This window comes from Protomyctophum parallelum, assembly GCF_964188405.1.
Source record: "Protomyctophum parallelum genome assembly, chromosome: 7".
In the NCBI taxonomy this organism is placed as follows: Eukaryota; Metazoa; Chordata; class Actinopteri; order Myctophiformes; family Myctophidae; genus Protomyctophum; species Protomyctophum parallelum.
In genome coordinates, this window is record NC_139705.1 from 8,930,348 (window position 1) to 8,953,643 (window position 23,296).

General features: G+C 41.5%; 1 protein-coding gene across 1 annotated transcript in view; it reads right to left on the reverse strand.

Moving 5' to 3' along the window:
* Positions 1-4,696: 4,696 nt before the first annotated feature.
* src (v-src avian sarcoma (Schmidt-Ruppin A-2) viral oncogene homolog) overlaps positions 4,697-23,296 on the reverse strand; it is a 41,742-nt gene continuing 23,142 nt past the window's right edge. Inside the window, exons 2-12 of the mRNA XM_083770242.1 lie at positions 20,920-21,194; positions 20,227-20,326; positions 18,004-18,102; positions 16,276-16,379; positions 14,396-14,545; positions 13,895-14,050; positions 12,964-13,143; positions 11,817-11,893; positions 11,573-11,726; positions 9,033-9,164; positions 4,697-7,958 (exon numbers count right to left, since the gene is read on the reverse strand). Of these exons, the coding sequence (XP_083626368.1) occupies positions 7,750-7,958; positions 9,033-9,164; positions 11,573-11,726; positions 11,817-11,893; positions 12,964-13,143; positions 13,895-14,050; positions 14,396-14,545; positions 16,276-16,379; positions 18,004-18,102; positions 20,227-20,326; positions 20,920-21,181 (1,623 nt within the window). The 5' untranslated portion in view covers positions 21,182-21,194 and the 3' untranslated portion in view covers positions 4,697-7,749. The remainder of the gene's footprint in view (positions 7,959-9,032; positions 9,165-11,572; positions 11,727-11,816; positions 11,894-12,963; positions 13,144-13,894; positions 14,051-14,395; positions 14,546-16,275; positions 16,380-18,003; positions 18,103-20,226; positions 20,327-20,919; positions 21,195-23,296) is intronic.

Sequence of the window (23,296 nt, forward strand, 5' to 3'; positions counted from 1 at the left end):
GTGACCTGTAATGTACAATCATGTCAAGACTGTGGTGTACTCGTTTTGTCTTTTTTTGTGTGTGTTTGTTTGTTTTTTGTCTGTGCATTGTAATGTCCGCATTGTGGTACTTGGGGTGGGGAAATGACACTGCTATATTTTTGTTTTTTTGCTATATGTATTGCAATAACACATGCAGATCTGCATCTAAACTTCAGTAGCTTCATTTGGAAAGAATGTATCCCTCTACAATGGTTAGGGACATTTTAGAATGGTAAATAAATAAGGCAGTTGCTCAATACTGGTTGACTCAACATGACACCTCTGTGAACGCAGAATGTGCGTGCAAGACCAGTTACCATGGTCCATACCAACCATTACATCTATTGTCAGTTTGTTTTTCTGCCAGATTAGTCATGATTGAAATGCACAAACCGTGCTAGTTTTAGTTTTCTTTTAACAAACTGTTTTAGTACATTGAGACTGACTGACTCGATTTGCCTTAGCTACATTGCATGCTTTGCAATGTCACTATTGCAAAGGAGGCAGAAGACACACACATCCAAATCCTGGGAGGCATACTTTGGTTAGACATACTGTAGCATTGGTTAGACATAGCATTGGTTAGACATAGCATTGGTCCGACTGGATTGAGGTTGGTGAGGGGTGAGTTAACACGACCGGATTTAAGGTTGGTGAGGGGTGCGTAAAAATGACCGGATTAAGGTTGGTGAGGGGTGCGTTAAGGGTTGGGAGGGGGGTTAAGGTTAGGTTTAGGTGTGCTGCCCCTTGGGAGGTTAGGGTTAGGGTGAGGGTTTGAGATATCGCCCCCAAATCCTACTAGGTTGGGCGACGGATCAAAACTTCAACATGTAAACAAAAACAAAAAATCTGTGCATCAATACAATTTATTTTCAGGTAATATTTCGAGCCACCAGGATCTTCCTCAGAACTTGTGCACATTAAGATGTCAATTCTGAAACTATACATTGTGCAGGATGAACCATTTTTAATTATGGTTGTACGGCCACACGACCACATGCACTCGGCCACACTCAAACAAAAGCAAAACATAACCCACTAAGGCAGTGAAGATACAAAGTTCTTTGGCTGCTTGTGAAAGTATGATACATCGGATTATGGTCCATCGGATAAGGGGGACAAATAGTTGCTCGCAGTCGCACATGAGAACGTCCATTTGCAATATTATTTAGCATACAAAGGGTTAGCAATTAACCTTTTCAGTCAATATTTGCAATAGGTGGAGTCAGTTTATAAAACAAAGTCAAAGGCAAAGACAAAGGCAGAAATCTGTAGTGAAATCTGTAGTGAGTACATATACTGTACACAATGAGGCAAGAGAAGAACTAAGAGAGAATTTACTTGAGTAAGGAATCAAAACTTACCTGTCAATGCAATGGAAACCCAATAGTGGCTAGCTGAATTACAGGGACTAACAGTTTATATAGTTTCCCAAAAGCTACAGCTTTGGCCAAAAGGAGAAAACATGAAAGTCACATGGGGGCATGTTGATTGATTAGGTCAGATAAATTAAAAAGCTCAAGAAACAGTCCCTACTGTCTTAGAAAGAACAGTACTACTAGCCCCAATGTCTAACCATTAACCAATGACTAGTCTAAACTAAGTATGCACCCCCTAGCCCCATCCATGATGCTCAAACAAGAAAGAGGAAGTAGATCTAATCTGGAAAGCATGAAAAATAACTAATCATAGTTCACAAGGTGTTCACAAGTATAGTCGTGTATCTGCTATTTCTAGATCTGCTACAGTATGTATTTAATTAATATAATTCAACACAAAAAATAAACATTGGTGAACACTCGTGAGTATTGCTGAGAAAACGTTACGTATGCAAAAATTATACTTTGATTAAACGGCATCAGCAAAAACATATTCCACCCATACAACTACTACACTGTCTATCGCGCTGCAGATTCTGACACATTCTGAAACCACATCAGCAACAACTCAGAGGCTCTAGTGTGCGTGAGTCTGTCATAGTGACTGTTCTAAAGTAGCATTTCATATAACTTATGGCCAGACCTTCCTTCCTGATGCTAAAATGTAACTCACACCAACCCCCTGCTGCTGTGAGTTGCCCTGCAACTGAGACACAGACCCTACAATTAACAGAATAAAATGGTGTGTGTGTGTGTGTGTGTGTGTGTGTGTGTGTGTGTGTGTGTGTGTGTGTGTGTGTGTGTGTGTGTTTGCGCGCGCGCACGTCTATGTCTGAGACCTTTTAAAATTCCGACCTGAAGGAAAGTTCAGATAAAATGTACATGCCAGAGTTATCTAAAATGATTAGCCCAGTCATATCAGGCTTGTATAAAGATGAAAGTCCAATACCATGCTGAAAGCGGTGCAACAAGCTGGGAGACTTGAAACTGTTAAATGTTAACGTAATTTAGTTTTCAGAATCAGAAGACACAATGAATAAGTGGAAAGCCTGAAATTAGTCTCACATGTCAATACATGCATCATCTGGTAGGAACCAGGAGGAGATAAACACACACAGTAGCTTTCATCCGACTGGCAAAAATGTTAACCCATTGATGCCTGAGGCCGAATCTGGGAACGCCTTCTAGGACCTGACCTAAGGTTTCTGAAAAACCTTCAAATTCTGATTCATTCTTTTTTTTAAATAGTTATGTTACAGACGCCGGCATAAAAGGTAGAACAACGTATAGTTGCACCAGGTGTCAATAAGAATTCCAAAAATATCATACAAGAATCAGCAGGATTCCTTAGAACATGTCCAGTCCTGCTCTGAGAGAGAAGAACTCACTTTAACTGCATGCTTCTTACTAAATATATTATTACTACTATACTGCTGTCGGGCTGTAGTTTATATTGGTACAGCTATAATGATTCTTATTTTGTGTGTAACCATTTTGTGTTGTGTGCTTTGTTTAGAATGAGCAATTCTGTAAATACTGTGTACTACATAAACCTACCTACCTTCATCTGTGAATAGATTAATTCACTTACCTATATGTTGTTGCGTGTCTGAGTTGATAATAATGCGGTCCTGCAGGTGCTGGAAAACTGTGTGTATCATTCAGGGTGACATTGACATGTGGGCTGGTAGATCGAAAGGGGCGTGGGTTGACCAAAAGTTGAGAGCAAAATGAGAGACATTACAGGCAGCGAGTAAGGAACATGTCATGTAATTTAACTTTGTCACACTGCAGTAGAATTGTATGGGTCCTAATAATCCTTCGGCGAAGACATTTAAGGCTAGACGCCTACAATGAGAGGAAGTGGATAAATGAACAAACAGGAAAAGTTTAATTTTAAGACCCATACAGTTTGACCTACGACGTGCCAGGGTTTGTAGGTACAGCAGTCACAACAGTGTTGTGTAGTTATTACAAGCGTTACATCAACTGTAACATAAGAGATAAACTATTGTGATTCAGTTCTATCTTTCGAATGACAGGCTGAGCGACAGCCAATATTAAGAAAGTACAGCACCCTGAGCACAGCAGTCAGAGTAGCAGAGTAGCCTACACGTATTTGCACAATAGACATACAGTAAGCAATTAGCCCATTCACTGCGATCAGTGCGATGTACAAACAATAATAATCTACATTTGGGTACTTATCTTTTGTAAAGATTGTTACATTACCTTTTTTAAAGTGAGGATGAATCTGTGCCGCGTCCATCTCGTCTTTCTTTTGTTTTACAGCCCAGGGCTATTAAAAGGGAATTTCCAACAGATAAGAGAACGAACGCTCCCTCTCCCTCACCTGCGTCCATATGGCCAATATGCACAGCTCTTCCCTTCCGGGGGTTTCTGGTAACAGCGCAAACACAATTCACACGTGATGATGGGCGGCAGCCAGCAGGTTGATGAAGGCCTAGCCACAAACTGCACTTAACGTGATGAGCTATAGACACGGGTCAGAGAGGGCGAAAGATACAGTGGAGTGAGTGGACTGTGCATGTGGCACAGTTTTAAAGGAAATTACTTCACATCCTGTATTCCTGGAATAGTGTGGTGAACTGTTTATGATGTATTATGTTTATGTTTATGTTTATGATGTATTTTGACCGGTTGAATTCAAGCCCTGGCCATGTGGCCCACTAGCCTGCAGGTTTCAACAGGACTTACAGAAACTTTATTCATTATCAGTATAGGCCCATCTTAATTTGATGCAAGATATTTCATATTTATCCTAACATAAGTAAGCAATGTGATAACTTTCCATTCCAGGAAGGCAGTTATTTTACACTAAATGAGCTGGCCAAACATGTAGGCCTATAATGAAAGTATTGTATATTCAAATCCTTTTAAAGTTATGCTGCTCTTAGATCAGTTTTATTCACTATATAGGCCTACTAGGGACTATATAGGGAGGCTCAAAAAGACAAAAAACGCTGGTAATTCAAAGGAAAATTAAATGTGTCCTTTATTAATTAAGACAAAAAGTCAGGGTGTGGCAGAATACATTTGGCAATATAGGCTACATATTTTATTCAAACATTATAATCTTATTTTTGAACAATATACAGTAGGGTATAAACTAGATTTAATTGTCAGAAAGTTCCTTTTATTTCTATTTGACGGCTGTATAACATATAATATATTTAAATATAGTATATTTATATATTATACAGTAGCCTATAGGAATACCTGGAATCCCCCCCCCCCCCCCCCCCCCACCCCACATACATACATAAATGGTCAATGTGAAGAAGACTAATACAGGCTGGTTAGAACCTCACATGATCATGGTCAGTGTGAACGAGACTGGTTAGAAGATTAAACCCTTTTCTTGCATCCGTTTCATGAAATCAGACCGGTTGGGTAAAAAAAAAAGATAAATGCAAGAAAATCTAAATATAGGCTACAGGCTACACAATCTCATCTGAAGAGGACGATAAGCTGAATCAATAGTGGTTCATGAAAAGGTGGTCATATCAGGATTTTAAAAAAATACAGCATTTACATCATGCAAGTTGATGATGACGTCGTCAACATAAACCATAATTCTTTCAACTGTACACAAGAAGGCAGCTCATTAGCTGTTCATTTATCAGCCTCTGAAAGTGCCCAAAAATCCCAGAAGATTTCCATATATAGGCTATGTAAACATTAGTGGTTTTATTTATAGGTTGTGGTGTGTAAAGATATTTGTAGCAGAGTTATTAGTTCTAGCAAGAGTCTCAGTTCTTTTTGGCACCATGTCGTGCGATGGAGCATAAATTAAGCTTTTGTTAAAAAGCTATGCGTTGAGTGGTTAGATGCACCACTCGTGTAAATGTCCCAGGCTACATTTCACTGAAATATGAACAAAAAACAGTTGTCTCAAGAAAATGATGCTCTCTTGTAATTATTATATACACATACAGTATGTTGTAGGCTACTTCAGTTACTCAAAGGGTTTATCATAAACATTAAATGGATGGTAACATGGTCCCAAAACGATAAACCATTGGGGATGGGGTATTTTGCAAATGAATAAATTATAATAGAGAGCATGTACAAAATATTTTCATTGAGGATATTATTTACAATTTTGATAAGATGCCAATTTATTTCCTAAAGCCATACATAGACTTGGGTTGGCTTTTCAGTGCCCCCTATAGGCTGTATTCAGTACCATCACTATTAATGCCTAGAGTAAGATCATGCTCACTCAAATCTGTACTGAACAGTTCTTACTTAAAGCTCACTATAAGCTCGTCGTGGAGGCAGAGTCTGAAAAGAGACACATTGTTATCTGAATGCCTGAAAGCAAACCATGATTCTAATCCATAGCTAGTACTGGACACAGGATTCACAAACCAGTGGAGTACTGTATATATCATCATCAAGTTAGAAATGACAGGGCCCTTACTGCACTGTAAGAAAATGTCAGTCATAAAAATACATTTTGTACACAATAGAAGAGTAAAAAAAAAATGTTTTCATTAGCATAAAACTACATTGCAGATTTGTATTCTTCTCTGTCCTGAGAAGTATTAGTCATCAGTAGCCAAAAACAACATTACATAAAGAGAAACAGTCCCTCTTTTTTCTCTCTTCATCGTGTTGTACTGTACACTGGTCACAGTGTTAAACCTATAGGCTGGCTAGTGAATGCTATCAGAGGTAAGCCAGAAGGACATACAGGGACATGGACACCTGAATGATTGTGATTCTCAACTTATTTAATTTTAAGGACCCCCAGTTTGATATGCATTATTTCATATGATTTAAATTTGTACCTTTGGGACTCCAATCTACAATGTAAAATGCTCCGCGTTTACTCTGAGCGTGTACAACTACAATCAGAGTTCCCATTAGGTTCCTATAAATCATCATTTTACTGGGGACCCCCTGGAACCCCCTCAGGGGCCATGTTGAGAACCACCGTCATGCTACACCTCACATCAGTCAGCAAACAGACCTAAATAATGCCAATAATGAGCCAACATACACATTATTCCAGTTGATCCAGGTTTGATAACGTGATTAATCTCAAATAGAACATCCGAGACATCGTAAATAGAAAGGTTCCAAAGAGTCACTCTGTAGAAATAAACATACTGTAAAATCCTGATAATTTAACCTTTCGTACGTACGCTCACAGGTATATTTTTACACTCGTAGAGTTAAATGAACACTCAGGACTTTACAGTGTAGGAAGACTAATACACAGTATACATTTGTTAAATGTCTGAAAAACAGGATATCCCGAAGTGAAGCTTTCATTCAGGTGTTGCACAGCGAAACCTGGAGTGTTAATTTAAGTTACGAGTTTAGGGTATGAAACTCTAAGCTAAATTTGTAGTTCCTCTTCAAACCTACAGAAGGTTAAAGACATTGCACGGTAGTAAGCAATGTAATTGCAGCCAATCAAATTAATAATGGGTGTGTTAGATTTAGGCCAATGTGCATCATTATTTTTGTATTATATTATTGTGAACTGAAATTCAACAACCCCATTACCATGTTATTATTTGCAGCAGCCTTGCTTACATCATGGTGTACTATAAAGTGAGCCTTATTGAGTAAGTGAGAGTCTGCCATATTTGCCCTGCTGTAGTTTAGACCAGGAAACAAACCAAATAATCAGCACCTTTAAAACAACACTCCATATTATCACGGTGTGCGTTGGGTTCACTGATCCCTCCCTTGTTCTACGCATCTGTAACGTTTCCATTTGGTTCAGCGTCACAGCCAGTGTTGAGCCTGACTAACCACAAAAGTCAATCACGTGAATCATCACAGACATAAGAAGGCATGAGCAAGATGTGTCATGAGGAAACATTGCAAACACGAGGGAATGAGGCATGGTCTGTTGACAAAAACATGAGGGGGAAAAGTCCTCCTGTACGTCAAAGATAATCCTTCTTTATTGTTCTCATAGTCCTCAGAACTGACTGAGACCATGCAGAGTGTGACAGTGATGATAGAAAGATGCAGGTACTGAAGGTGGCTGATTGCTTTGTTTTACGTCGCTGGCGGTCCCAGATGCCAGAGAGGTTGATGTCATTAAATCGTACCCAACTCTTCTCCCCTTCTTAAGCTTGACTTGTACTTTGAACGATGACATCGCATGCCGACACTGAAGCTCACAAGGTGTCTTTATATCATGATGCCTTGTGACCTTGTAGATCAGCTATTTTTCTAAATTTAGCTTTATACATACAGTACATGCCTGTGCACACGCATACCTTCATGACCATGTGCTCTAAAGCATTTTACATGCTCACGAGCATACACACACACACACACACACACACACACTGCCCATTTACAGGTTCTCTCCCGGCTGGTACTGGGGCTCTGTGGATGTGAAGTAATCTTCCAGGAAGCCCTGCAGGTACTCAAAGGTGGGCCGCTCCTCCGCCTCCTTCCTCCAGCAGGTCAGCATCAACTCGTGAAGGGACTCGGGGCACTCGGCGGGGATCGGCATCCTGTAGCCACGCTCCACCTGGTCCAGAACCTCCCGGTTTACCATGCCTGCACAAGAAAATGGACCACATGTTGTATTTTAGGCAGCCATAGCCGAGATGGTAGAGAGGCTGCCTGGGGATCGTGAAGGTCACTGGTCCAACCCTTAATTGGCTCGCCCGGTGTACAGTGTGTGTTTACCCATTTCTTACCTGCAGCTCATATAATTGGACCTCACTAATGCTCATGATAAAATGGCGCAGTTGTTTTCTACTTAGTCTGTATCTCATAGAAGAGCTGTGGACACGTCAGAAACCCCTCTACCAGAGTGACATCATCGTTTGACCTTTTGTATTAACGTGAGAACAAATACTTTCATTCAGTTAGCATGCTAACTTTCCAGGAATAGAAATCCTGCCTTTTCTATTAGCTTGGATTTCCCATTGATGATGTCACTGGGTTTCTGAAATGTACACACAGCCCTCCTCTGAGACACAGATCGAGTAGACAAAAAAATGTACCATATTATAATGAGCATTAGTGAGGACCAAGTCACGCTCCACAACAGATGCCTTATATAAAATATGGGACCCATATTCGCGTTTTATTGGCACGCAATTAGCTGCCACCTTGACCATAGGGTTCCTTGACAGAAGAGATACCACTAACCTTGATGTATTGTATAGGATCATCATTCCTTGTTTATTTACTTTATTTTAATTAACTTTTTACCTTCTGCTGTGGGTATTAATACTATTAATGTCTTATTATTTCAATTTAATTTTCTCAGCGTAGTTGTTCACCCATCTAGACGGTCAAGCACCAAACAATGTGTCCACATATATTTTGTATTTTTATTTATTTATTTTATGGCCCAATGTAGGTATGTGTACAGTATGTGCGTACAGTATATCTGTCCTTTGTTTCATAATGTCTCTGAGCTGAGCTGTCTGTGTTTGTTTTGTCTTTGTCAAAAAAATGTAAAAACCAATACAAATATTATTGATAATGGGTGAAGTCATCCTGTAAGTGTCCCTGAGCAAGACACCCAACCATTAACAGCTCGTTAGGTGAAGTGAATACAGAAAGAAAACATTTCCCCTCGATCCCCAGGGATCAGAATATATATTTTTTTATTCATACCCGGATATGGAACTCTGCCTTTGGTTGCTAGTTCAGTCAACAGAACACCAAACGACCAGACGTCAGACTTGATGGTGAAGCGTCCGTACAGCGCAGCCTCAGGTGCGGTCCACTTGATGGGAAACTTGGCCCCTACAACAACAATGGAAGACACAAGTTGAACTCCATCACATTGTTTCTTTACATCATGCCAACTAACTTCATTGGGGAAAAGGCAGGGGCAGACAGGAAACAAAAATCTACCTAGGCATTTCAATTACATATTTGGTGTTTTTTTATATCAAATAAAAATATAGTAAAAGAAAACATGCAGCCAAAGCAGATCAAAAAGCTGATATTTTGGTCGATCAAATAAATACAAACTAGTACAATGTAGTCTATGGGGTCAGACCAAGGTTATTCGAGTTAACTAAAACATAAATAAAACTAAACTAAAACTGGTTGTGAAAACATTGTGTTAGTACTCAGCTTGCTTCACAGTTTGGCATATCACTTTTGGACAGTGGATTAAAATGTACACCCCTTGGATTCCTTTGATCATGATGCAACTCCCCATATACTGTAGGCCCTCCCATTTGTACTCATATTTCATTCCAATTAATTCCAAAGGAGCGAGGAGCGTTCTTTTCTAGGTGAGACTGAGTCAATTGCCTTCACAAAGAGAGTATGTGTGTGTGTGTGTGTGTGTGTGTGTGTGTGTGTGTGTGTGTGTGTGTGTGTGTGTGTATGTGCATGCGTGCGTGCGTGCGTGCGTGCGTGCGTGTGTGTGTGTGTGTGTGTGTGTGTGTGTTCGTGCGTTATACAGCTTGTTACTGTATAACACAATACCTATTCTGAACTTGTTCATCTTGTTAAACTTGCCCCTGACAAACCCATATCATATATTGTAATCTCTATACAAATAACCAAAGAACCGATGATCGTGGCCACTGGGTCTGTTTTGCAAACCATACAATATTACTGCACAGGGCCACAGGCTTATGAAACTATCACATATTTTGACACTAGCATATTTTTACTCTATGGGAGGAAACTGAAGATAAAAGATAAACAAGAGAGAAGTATGTGTGACACAACTAGCATTGTTTTTTTTTTACTCTATGAGGAAACTGATGATAAAAAGATAAACAAGAGAGAAGTACAGTATGTGCAATTTTATCATCAACTTCACATTGACATTTGCTGTTCAATGTTATCATATCACATGGACACACAAACATAATCAAATCCAAAGTAACAACACAAAGGAATTAACCCAATGTAAAGTGCCTAAACCAAGGAACTGACTTGAGCCTAAAGTTGAGGAATAATTCTCAAAGTGCTCATTTTGCATGTTTAAGATGACAGCTGTCGGTAGACTTTGTACATTTACAACCATTTACATATGGTATTGTTGCCAATGTAAGGGAAGGACTCATCTTGGGACGAGTTGTGAAAAGCGTTTGCATTTGAAGCCGATCATACGGTTCAAGTTCAAGTAATTTCAAACTGAAACACAAACTGAAACACAACCTCCAGTCTCACTGTTATCTCTGTCACCTAAATATTTGTCACCAACATTCCCAGGTGGGAATGTTATGCTGTAATTACGCCTCGCTGTTCTACAGTATATAAAAAATGTATGGGCCTGGAAAGGGGAGGCATTGTTGTTCTTCCGTGAACCTGACAAAACATCTCAATCGAATTTCTGCTACTAACAGCGTGTGAAATGGCAAAAGAGCAACCACTGGAGTCATAGACTTAAGTAGGTCATCAATTACAGCGTGACTACAGTAGCAACCAATACAACACTCAACACTGTAGTCCTTGACATCCTTCAGCTCTCGGCTTTCTTGTGCGATGATTCCCTGATTTATCTCTGCATTTGCTGGATGCCATGTTGACCTCCTTGGAGTTAATGGTAAATCTAAGCTTGGCCTCACACCCAACTATGGTTCTCTGCAGTGTGAAGTCAATGACATTATGAACAGGAAGGGAGCTAGCTGGTGTATCTATCCCCTTGTAGAAGCCCAGCTGTGATCATGAATCTATTCGTTTCACCATTTGCGGTTATTAACTTAGCATGTGTGTTGTGTGCATATAGCCTCGATTGCATGGAGCAGATGAAATGTTACTCCAGGCTCATCATCACTTCTGTGATGATGCGCCTGAGAGACAGAATTTGAGCAATAGTCTGTCTAAAACCGGGATATACTGTAACTGGTCTAAAAGTGAACATTTCTTTGTGGTCTAGGCTTAGCTTAGATGTTGATTAGCTGTTTTTTAAACGTCTCTATAGTGTCAACATTTTTGCCGTTTTTTAAACGTCTATATATATAGATGAAACGCCGTTGTTTCAACATCTAATCTAAGCCTAACATGCTGAAACATGTTCAGTTTTGCTCGGCATCCGTTCTAGGTGAGCATTGATGGCACCTTTCTAGGGGTTCATGTTCATCTTTCTTTGCAACAGTGCGATGATGACCCTGACCTCACACTAATCACAACATTAAGTATGAAGAAAGAAATGAAAGCTAACCAGCGCCCTCCGGTGGTCTTACCTTGCCTAGCAGTGTATTCGTTGTCCTCTATGAGGCGGGCCAGACCAAAGTCAGCCACCTTGCACACCAGATTGTCTCCCACCAGGATATTAGCAGCTCTCAGATCTCTGTGCACATAGTTCATTCTCTCCACATAAGCCATTCCCGAGGCAATCTAAAGGGTGGGACAAGTTGTGTATATGAGAGACAGAAAAACTAATAGTATGGTAAGAAACAAGTGTTGTACAAAATCTTTTGTGCTGACCTGTGAGGCCATGTCTACCAGTTGAGGGAGGCGGAGCATTTTCCCCATGTCCCCTTTGAGGGAGTCCAGTAAGCTACCTGTTAGTGTACAGTAGATTTTAAAAAACATCAGCCAAAATAGAGACTTTGTGTAATAATACATATTTCATAATTAAATACACCTGCTTGCATTAACCCATTTTGGGCGGGAACCCCTTTTGGTGCAGTATGTTATAATTTAGCTATTGAAAATAGCAGATCTACAAGCTCAAAGCGCACCACCGAGTGTCGCGCTACGAGCTTGTAGGTCTGCTATTTTTGAAAAATCGTGAAAATGTGGCCCAAATGTTTGAATATATTCTTTCAGAGTGAATATATTCTTTTTAGCTCAAATCTTTGCTTCTGGGGGGGGGGGGGGGGGGGTCCCTGGAATTACATATTTTCAGATGGGGGTCGGCGGCCAAATAACATTTTGGGGTTCTTGACATTAACAGTTTGACTGTTTTTTACGATTAACCCGCATTTTAATCAACCCCCCTTCACTGCCGAGATTGTTGTATTACCTTTAGAGCATACGCTGAATTATTTGGGCTTTTAATCCGCGAAAATCCATCAAAAAAAGCTCCCGTGGTTTGTTATGATCTGTGTGTAGCATCCACCATCTTGGTGCACGCGGAAGACGCACACAAGATTGGTTTCAATGAGGCGTTGCACCCAATGCATTTCCATTGGCCTCAATTTCCCAGAAGCCCTAGCAGCCCACAGCATGTGACGATTTCCGGTTTTGTCATCTCAGCGAAGGCATCCAGTCTCATACTCCGCTACGAAGACGGATTTTCTTTTGATTCATTACATTACGGCGGATTAAACACATAAAACAAAAGGCGGGTATGTCCGATACGGCAGCGACATTAACCTGGAGTAATCCATTCAAGGCACGGAAACTGTTAAATATTGAGAACCACTGATACAAAAACATGAGGTTTTTCAGAAAAAAATACATTTAAAAAAAAGACGTCAGGCCTAAATCGGTTAGGTTTTCTATCGTTATGATTTCAGCTCGTGGTACACTTATTTTTGGTTGCATGCTGGGGTCGTTGCTAGAAATAGCAGATCTAAAAGTTCACAACACTGAACACAACTTCATTATAATGACGTATATATACTACCTTGGCCCATGTACTCCGTCACAATGTAGATGGGCTCCTCCGACACCACGGCATAGAGCTGAACCAGCTTCTCGTGTCTCAGCTTCTTCATGACCTGGGCTTCCTGGAGGAAGGCGTCAGTAGACATGGTGCCAGGCTTTAGTGTCTTGATGGCCACACGTGTTGTACCGTTCCATGTTCCTGTTGAAACAGGCACAAACACTTTTGTTCACTAATCACATCAAGATCAATCTTCTGATCAAAATGATCAATAAGCCAAACTGAAGGGTCAAAAGGGTCAAAGGTCAATGTAAAAATCAAGTTCACATGGGTCAGATTCTCATGAAAAGTTCAAAGGACAAGGTCACACTCTAGAGCAAGGTCAAAATGACAATCACAATTGCATATTGTTGGCAGAGTTAGTTAACACTCTAATCGCCCCGGACGAAATTCACCGTCATTTCTATTAGTAACACCCAGCGCCCAGGACGAAGTTTTATCCAAAAGACGAAGTTTATTGATACGAAAACCGATCGCATCACTCCACAGCCTAGGAGTGCCCTTGCGCAATACTCGATGTTACGTAACAGTGGGACGTCAGGGAAAATGTTCCGCCCCCGTTTAGCCGACGAGAACGAAAATCTTAAAACGTCGCGGTAGATTACCTTACCTTACCTCCCGTTGTTGTCGATCGGCTCTAGAGTGTTTTGGCTACATTTAGCTGCTACATCCACATCTGGGATAACATCCAGTCCGTCGGTAAAAGTACTCCGCTGCTATAAATCGATTGGGCGCTATGATTTCATGGATTAAATAACCCCGGACAATCGGAGTGTTAACAATGCCATTTCCAATGGTCTGGTTCCAGAGCTCAAGACTAAGAAAGCAAATTAGACAGTGTTTCTACATGGTGTCAAGACAGTAATATGTCACAGCACAAGATATGCCTTACCCATCCAGACCTCTCCGAAGCACCCCTGTCCAAGTTTGACGTCGAGGCGGAGAGACTCTCTGGGGATCTCCCAGGCGTCTCTGGCCAAACCCTGGGTCTGTGGCTTCAGGACGGGGCACACCTCCGTCAGACTGTGACACAACCCGTCAGCATGCTCTGGGAGATGGCAGGAAGCAAGAACGTACGGTCCAATTTTATTCTTTGCAGTAGTTCATCACTTGGTACATTAAATACCATCAAAAATACATTTTGCTTTCTGAAATATCATCGTCTCTCATGCAATGCAGACCTTTTTTGGTATTATGGCTTCATGGGTTACAACACAATAAAATAAGAGCAAAATCAATAAAAACAGTAGAATGGTAAGACAAAGTGGGGAGTAATTAGCTGGGGAAAGCGGTTTAGGAGGATGGGAGGTCTGTGGCCTAAAAAGCATATTATGAAAGTGAAATTAAAAACATTCAGAATGACTAGACTGGAGACTTTGTGGTGTGAACTCACTGCGGTAGTGATTGACGAGCTGCTGCAGGTTGCTGAACTGTGTGCGTGAGGTGATGTAGAAGCCCCCGCTGTCCAGCTTCCTGATCTTGTAGTGTTTCACGTTCAACCCTTTGGTGTTGTCGTAGTCCAATACAGACAAACAGTAGGCACCTGGAACAGATTACATTTAAAACCCATTAAAACCTGAGACCAGTTTTCTGAAACAAAAACTATGTTTCTATATCAGTGGTTTTCAAACTATTTAATGTCAAGGACCCCCAAAAGTTATATGTATTTGGCCACCGACCCCCATCTGAACATATGTTGTTCCAGGGACATCCCAGAAGCAAAGAAAAAATCACACCTGTGTGAACCAAGTGGTGCAACTCCCCTATCCCCTCTCCCCAAGCCAATGTTGGCTGTGAAAGAATGTATGTTTAAAGATTTGCACATGGTTTTCACGATTTTTCAAAAATAGCAGATCTACAAGCTTGTAGATTTGCATAAGCTAAGATGACACAGATACGGCAGCATTCCCGGTCTTTATGGGTTAAAGTAATCATGACAACCATATTGACAGTCAGCCAATTTATTGAATAAAATATATTTGCTTCTAAAATGTGCGAAAGAAAATCTTCATTTTCCTTTTCTTTAGATTATTTGCTTTTTGCTGAAAAAATGTCAGACAATTGTCAAATTTGTGGCAACCCTGTGGGATCTAAATCAGACGATGTGTTTATGATGTTTGGCTTTTTTTTGTAACTCCTCCCTTTGAAGCCAAATATATCCAATTGGTATGCATTATTACAACTCTGTATGACATGTTCTTCACATGACTCCAGAGCGATTTAGCGATTTATGAGAGTATTGGACAAAATCTGCAGGAGGAGTAGCAAAAGAAAATAGCGTTTTGAAGAGAATGCAAAATGGGGAAAAATCTAGTTATGCAGAAATCTGAATGGCCTATATGGGGAGTTGCGTCATGATCCAAGGGAAAATAAGTAGACACACACACACACACACACACACACACACACACACACATACACACACACACACTGGGGAGAAAAACTCAGTGACTGAAAGCCGCGAGTGAACAATGATCCCACCACCAGATGGCAGCCTCAATGTAGTGAACTGGCATGACAGTCTCCAGTCTCTGAGCAGTCCCAGGGCCATGCCTCTTCCCTCTCTCAGTGTGTGAACAGGGGCGATATGGACCTGTGACTGTACACTGACCTACTTCCATTTGGCTCACCCCCCCTAACAAAGGCCTCCCCCCACTGCTCCTACGCAGCCACCCACTCCCTGAGTCTGCAGCAGCAACCCCTTAAACCCTCTCCTGTCTCCACACATGCCACAGACATGTATTATCACGTGCAAACACACAAATATGAACTACTAGCATGGATCCTGTACTCAAATTCATCACATGTGCATGCATTCATGCAAAGTGAGTGAAACACGCGCGCATACACATACACAGTCAGTCAGTCAGTCATTCAGTCAGTCAGTCAGTCCTTGGGGAGTCGAGTGTGCCTTAGTCAGCACAGCAGCTGTCTATATCACCTCCAGGCTGTGTGGCACATGCAGCACATCAAACCTTTTCTCCCATCTCCCTTGTGAACCCAAACAACCACAAAGATGACAAGCAGCACACAGTGCACAATAATTACACAGCAGGGAACCACACAGCGGAATAATAAACCTTTTGTAGTGGCATGTTGTAGTTCCCCTCAACAACACATACTGTACTGTGTGAATGGAGAGTATGTGAACAATGCTAATGGCTTACTGTAACAGCCATATAATCATTGATACTGATGTAGGATGGATGCTGGAGAGAGTGACCCGCCCCTCCACCTTCTCCCATTTTCCCCAGAAAGAGGCATCAAACTCACCTTTGGTGGTCTCGCTCTCTCTCACGAGGAAAGTCCCTCTCCTGTTCTCCAAACTCAGCAGCAGCCTCTCAGAGTCTCGCCGTGTAATCTTGCCAAAGTACCACCTAGGGAGGCAGGGAGAAGAGGGACGTCAGGGAGGCAGGAGGGTTGGACAGGTAGGGGAGGACGCAGGGTGGAGTGAGGACAGGGAGGTCGGGGGAAAAGGCAGGGTGAGGGAGGATGGGGGGGTAAAGGATTGGTATCAGGCCGCGTGCACGTGAAAGGGAAGGCGAGAGGAAAGAGTAACGCTAGAGGAAGAGTCGTTGACAATGGCCTCTAAAAGTGCACGATTGAAAATAAATGCTATTGTCCCGACAGCTATAGAGCATTACAGCTGCTTACCTGGACTCCACAGTCAATCTGAGATGACTGGCGGTGCAGTGGGCAAAGGCAAAGAGAAAATACAGCTGTTAAAAGTTTAGTTTAGTTTATGGTACCCTTCCAGCCCCAGCGATGCTTTTGGGCAACATTTATTTTATTTGATCAAAAACTATTATTTTTTTCTGTTCTTTTTTCACCTAAAGATCATCATTGATGTTCATTGTTTAGTCTTACAATGCCATTGATTATGAGGCAGAAATTCACACAACTTCAAAATCTCTGGACTGGACTGGAACGTAATATATATATATATTTTGTGATAATCAGAATGTCTAGAACATGTTTTATATATTATTGTGAAAGATATTTCCCAAATGTAAATTATGTTTTGTTTTTGTTTTGTTTTTTACATATTTTCCTCTGCGAAGTACTAGTAGTAGAAAGTAGTAGTAAGGTTGAAATCTCTTTTTTGCAAGTAGAACTATATCCGGGCTTTGAAGGGTTAATGCAGTGATTCTCAACCTTTTTAATGTCAAGGACATTAGGCCACAGACTAAGTTGTACCTCTAATCTACACTGTAAAATGTTCAGTGTTCATATAACTCTGAGGGCTATATCTTGCGCCACCCCTTAACCCTATTCCCTAAACTCATTTTGCCCTTTTTTACTATTTAAAAAAACCTTTTAAAATAGTTCAAATAGCCGATCTACAAGCTCACAACGTCTCGACTAGTTGAATTATTTTTAAATGTTTTTCAAAATAGTAAAAAATGGCAAATATGTTTAGGGATAAGGGATAAGATGGAGCCCTGAGAATGTAAAACCAACGAAAGTACCTGTAACAGTCCATTTGGTTCCATTTGTACACTTTAAGTTACAAACTTGTAAGGGTTCATTTTTGGTTCCTAACTATCAGCATTTAGCTGGGGACCCCATGGAACCCCCCCCCCCCCCCCCCCCCCCCCAAGGACCCCCAGACCACACCAGTGGTCTATTAAATTCGCAAGTAATTAAGCATCATGTACACAAAGAATGTGCATGCCTTCAGAGAATTAAGAAACACTGGAGCTATACACATTAAAACGAGTGTGGATTCAACTCTTGAGGGTGTAAAAAAAGAAATATCTGTATCCATTAATATCTGTATTAATTATCTGTATCCAATATCCATTTTGGTGCTGAGGCACAGGCATCGACTTCAAAGTCAAATTCAGATTATATACGGAAATGAATTCTCTGTAGAATCACGCATCAGGCTGCACATTTTTAGGCTCTCTTGATGAAAGGAGTAGATAAAAGAGATAGCAGAGACAGAGAGAGAGAGAGAGAGAGAGAGAGAGAGATTGAGAAAAAAAAGGAAAGATTTACTCTTCTGCTTGGATGGAGTCAGACGGAGCCACATAATTGCTGGGGATATACCCGCTCTCTCCAGTGGTCAGGGAGCGGGCCAGCCACCAGTCCCCCTCTCTGTGGAGAAGAGATGAGAACACACATCACACATCCAAACGACTATAAAGCCTGAGTTACACTAGAGCGGGTATCGCTAGCCTAAAACAGCCAGTTGACAAGCTCCACAAGAGCTTGTAGATCTGCTATTTTGGGTGTGCAACACCTGCATTAAGCATTATTTGTAGTAAGACTGTGTAACTTGCCGAAAAGGACCGATCTATCTAACCAATGTGCGGTGGAGCATGAGTTAAGCTTTATGAAAACACAACGTATGACATTTAAAAGGGGCCCAAAGTGAAAAAGAAAGAAGGAAAAAGAAATAGAGTTAATGACCATTCATCATTGGATGCATGAATGAATGTTTACGGGTATTTCTTCATAAGTGATCCAATGGAGACTAGCAATGTTGATAGCTTGATAAATATAGGTGAAGGTTTTTTGTTTTGTTTTTTCACAGGGGGTTATTGAACCGATGCCGTTAGTCCGGCTCATACTTGTCTGTGACACTTAATGGTACGTTTGAATGTACCATTAAGTGTCCATGCTGAACTAGAACACATGAAGTAGCTACTGTAGCTACTGTAGCTACTGTAGTGGGTGAAGAATGTAATGATTATCTGAAAGTCTTCTAATGACATAGACATACGTTCCTTGGGACATGGGCTGAGGATAAGACAAATGGTACCTACACATTAAAATGCAGAGGGTTTCATTTAACTTTTTCAGAGTTAAAAGGACACCGTGTATGCGCTACAGCTTATCAGGGACACGCTGCCCGAGCTTTACAGCACTGGATTCAAGTGGAAGAATCATAACCATCAAGTAAAATTAATGTGCGTTTACAATTCCACTATTATCTGCTGTCGACTTGAGGTGATTACTGTGCTGCAAAGCCTTCAGCCAACATCCCTTGACTACTAAAGGAGCTTGGAGCAGAGTTATGGGGTCTTGTGTGGCTTTAACGCAGTGTTGATTTAGTGCACAGGCATAACACAGAGAGAAACAAATGGAGGAACACAAGCATAGCATAGCCACATACAATTCAAGAGAAGCTTTACAAACCTGCAGTTCACCTTCCTCCTAAAATACAAATGTGATGACATGCGATTGGAGAGAAAAAGGCAGAGGAAGAGAAAGATTAAAAGGAGAAGGCAAAGAAGGCAGTGGTTGGAGATAGATACATGTTTTATAGCGGACGCAGAATGGCAGACTACACAATACACATTTGTAACACGAGTAGAAGCACTATAATACTTGAGCTTAATGTAAATTTTCAACTCCCAAAGGGCCAGCCTGTTTTTATTATTCCAGGAGCAATTATTACATATGCTTCAGCTAATGTATGACGCCAATACTGAAATATTTAAATTGCTACATAAGTAGGCGGCAGGAGGCAGAAATCATAATGAGGCAAGGGGGGGTTATTAAGAACAAAACAAAGGGGGTACAGGGTGGGGGGCCTCATAATCATAACAAAAGCCTAGGCTAGCATAACACCCATTGTAAATGTGATACATTGGATTATTACCATCATGCATTGCATAGCAATCAGAAAGCCAAGACAAAGATGGACTAATTTGGACGCGGCGAGCCGTAAAACATGGGTTCACTAATCTTATAGTCAGTTCACAGAGTCTGGGTGTATTTGACCTAATAACAAACCAGGCCTCTGCCTCCAGGGCCAGATGCACCAATAATCCACTATTGTCCTCCGCCTCATGCCTTCTAGGTCAGTGGTTTGTTTTCAGACACGTAACAACTGGGGGTTCAGTGGCATAGCATGGTCGACTGAAGCTCCACTGATTATAGCAAGCCCCACCTTTGAAAACAAATTAGGATTGCATGGTATGGATTTCTGGGATATTGTTTTGGACACGATCTGCAGGAAAATTGACTGCAGGAGAATAACAACAGAACAGCAACATCCTTGCTGTGGTTGGTTATCTATCCAGTAAAATATCATCAGCCAGGTAGTGCTTTTGGGAATAGGAAAGAAAGAAAGTAGGCAGAAACTTGTCAGTTCGAAACAAAACAACTCCCACTGAAACAATATCAGACGCGCAAGATAGCCTCATCTGTAACCATAGGAACGGCGTAAATGTAAGTCTACTGTACATTATTTGCTGTATTTAATTTCCTTACGTGTTGTTCACAATCTGTAGTCGTTCACTCTTCCTGAAAGACAGATCTGAGGCTGTTCGAGACTCATAGTCATATAATGCCACAAAGGTTGTCACGCCCCCTATTGGAAAAGAGAGGGGATTACAAAAAGTCATTTTAGTTATTTGTCATTTTTCAATAAAAAGACAGAATAAAAAGGCACTTCGTTAAAGGAGAATTCCATTTTTCCATTCTTTCTTTGTAGTCGTTACGTCCCCACCAAAGAGGTCCAGGTGTTTTTTTGTGTAAAAAAAAAACTCCTTATTGGCTATTTCCCCTACCATAAGCCCTCAATGAATTGCATTGAATTGGGCTATGGGGTGTGCTAATTCGCTTATTTCCATCGAAATAAGTAGTTAAGTGTGCCGCTTGGGATATTATTTACATTATGAAGAGAGGATATATAAAAAAAAAAAAAAAAATTGAGTGATGGAAATAAGCGAATTAGCACAACATGACAACACCCCATAGCTGATAGCCCCATTCAATTCCCATTCAATTCAATGCAATTAATTTAGGGCTTATGGTAGGGGAAATAGCCAATAAGGAGCTTTTGCACGAAATAACACCTGGACCTCTTTGGTGGGGACGTAACAACAACTACAAAGAAAGGTAAGAAAGCCTTTTAGTATGGAATTCTCCTTTAAGATTAGACACGATAATTTCCTTTCCTACCTCCTAGGGTGCTTCTGTTGGGTGAGGTGACGGCGTTATTGTCCACGCCCCCAAACAGGGTAAGCTCTGCGCCGCTGCCCGTCGGCTGAGAGGTACGGAGTCCTCCTCCGTCCACCGTAGGGCTCTTGGTGGGGGACAAGGACTGCTGTTGGTGGGTGGTGTTGGCCTGGTATCCCCCGGCCCCTCCTCCGGAGTTGAGGTTGCCATCGAGACTACGGGTGCGTGGGCCTACGTCCTTGGGCTTGCTCTTGGATCCCCCCATGGCCTAGACAGGCCTATAGGATAGTCACAAACAAGGGCACAAAGTTGGCATATAAGTCCTGATAAAGAATATAACATTATTGTAAAAAAACTAGGGAAAAAAAGGAGGGCTTGCTTCTACGTTTCATCATCGTCTAAGAATAGCAAATCTCAAACTCCGGAGAAAATTCCTCTCACTGTGTGAAGACCAGATGCAGAAACCAGAGATAGATTGGAGACCACGGCTCTGAACCAACAGAGATGCCGGGTCATGTGTGAACCACACAAACCAGCACTTCCCAAAGGATGGTCTGGCAGCTGCCACACCCCATTTTCCACACGGACATCAGACCCCCACCACCACCACCACCACACACACACACACACACACAAACCAACACAGAAAAGCATGTGACGCGCGTGCGCGTGCCGACATACACAATACACATGTGCAATTTCCACGCACACAGATGACCAAATATGCACACACACACAAATGCATATGACTCACAACTAAATTCCGGTGTCATAGCATGAGCCTAAAAGAAGGACCCATCGTCAAAAAATAAAGGAACAGTGCCCTCTTTTCCTTGAATTGTCAACAATCTGTCTTGAGAGACAAACACAGAGTCTTTGTTAGGCGTAATGATGTTTCGTAGGAGTTGGTTTAAAATGGGGAAACCGGACATTCCCAACATAGACCTTTATATCAGTGATTCTCAATCTTTTTTTGAGAACCAATGTGTGACCTTGTGGACTAAGTGCTGTAGCCCTGTTGGCAGCTATGCTCTAAATTAATACTCTACTCGACACGACTCGGCATTCTGCAAACTGTACACTACGGTAAGCCACACGAGAATTTTGTATTTTGTTGAGGTATAACTTAAACTATGTGGTAAAAAAAATCTAAACCCTCTCAAGTCTCTCCGCCCTACTCGGGCACGTGAAGCATCTCAGACCTCTGTAATCACATCTCAGCACAGGGAAGTAGACTAAGCCAGGGGATAATTTAGGGACCGGAGCCCCTGCTATCATGGTCACATAGCTACAGAATTTAGAGAAAACCCCAAGTTGCAGGGTTTTCACTGTCATTGTACAGCCTCGGCTCTGAAGCTCCGAAGGCAATAGGAGATATGGCCATGTCGTTGTTTCGCTTGTTCACAGGCAGCCACTGTCATGCGCCGACAACATCCCATTGGCATTTGGCTCCAGGTTTGGAGCCAGTTATTGCATGAGAGGCCAGTTTCATTAATGCGTCTTTAAGCTCAGACAAGCTACACTACAACACACACACCAGTGCTGGCAGCCTAAAGCCTAGTTCAGTTCAGACCAAAGATTTGCGATGAGACAAAATCCTTAAGCCACTTTATACAATACTTCACATTATGCGACACGTTATGAGCTTGTAGGTCTGCTCCTGTTGGTGTGCGATACCATTGTATAATGGAGCATAGTACAGCATTCATTTTCAAGCTTTAGAATGGTGCATGCAGAGAAATATCGCAGCAGTCTGAATCACCCATTTTCAGGGACAGAGACATGCCCAGATGTCTATGGAACGTAACATAACCACTGTACAGTGGAAACCGTATACTGTACAGAAGAGGAAAAAGAACGCTCCAACAAGGGAAACGAGTGGAGTGTTGTCAGGTGTTGCTGTCTGTCAGATATACCACCCCGCCACCTCAATCCTCCTCATCCCGACGCACGACAGGCTGTCAGGAGGAGCGACGCCGGGGAGGAGGCGAAGAGGGAGACAGGAGGCTCTCTTGTGCCTTATCAGACAGCTGAGGGGATTCCTATGGATTAGATGTTCACAGCAGTCTACCAGATTCTTTCAGGGGGGAAAGTAAGCAGTTTCTTTTCTTTTCATTTTTGCAGACATTAAGCACAGAATATCCAGGTCATTTGACTCACAGTTTTTAGACAGAAAAACAATCATAATAAAACATAACCCAAATAGACATGGTGTGAATTCCAGACAGTAATTCACGGTCCATTTATTACATCCCACATTAGTCCTGATTATTTCCCTCTAATCAAGGAAGGCGGAGTTAACTTTGCAATGCAATTTTTGCTGTCCAGCTACTGTGTGTACCAACTAGTTCATATTATAAGAGGAAGCCGTATCTATCTA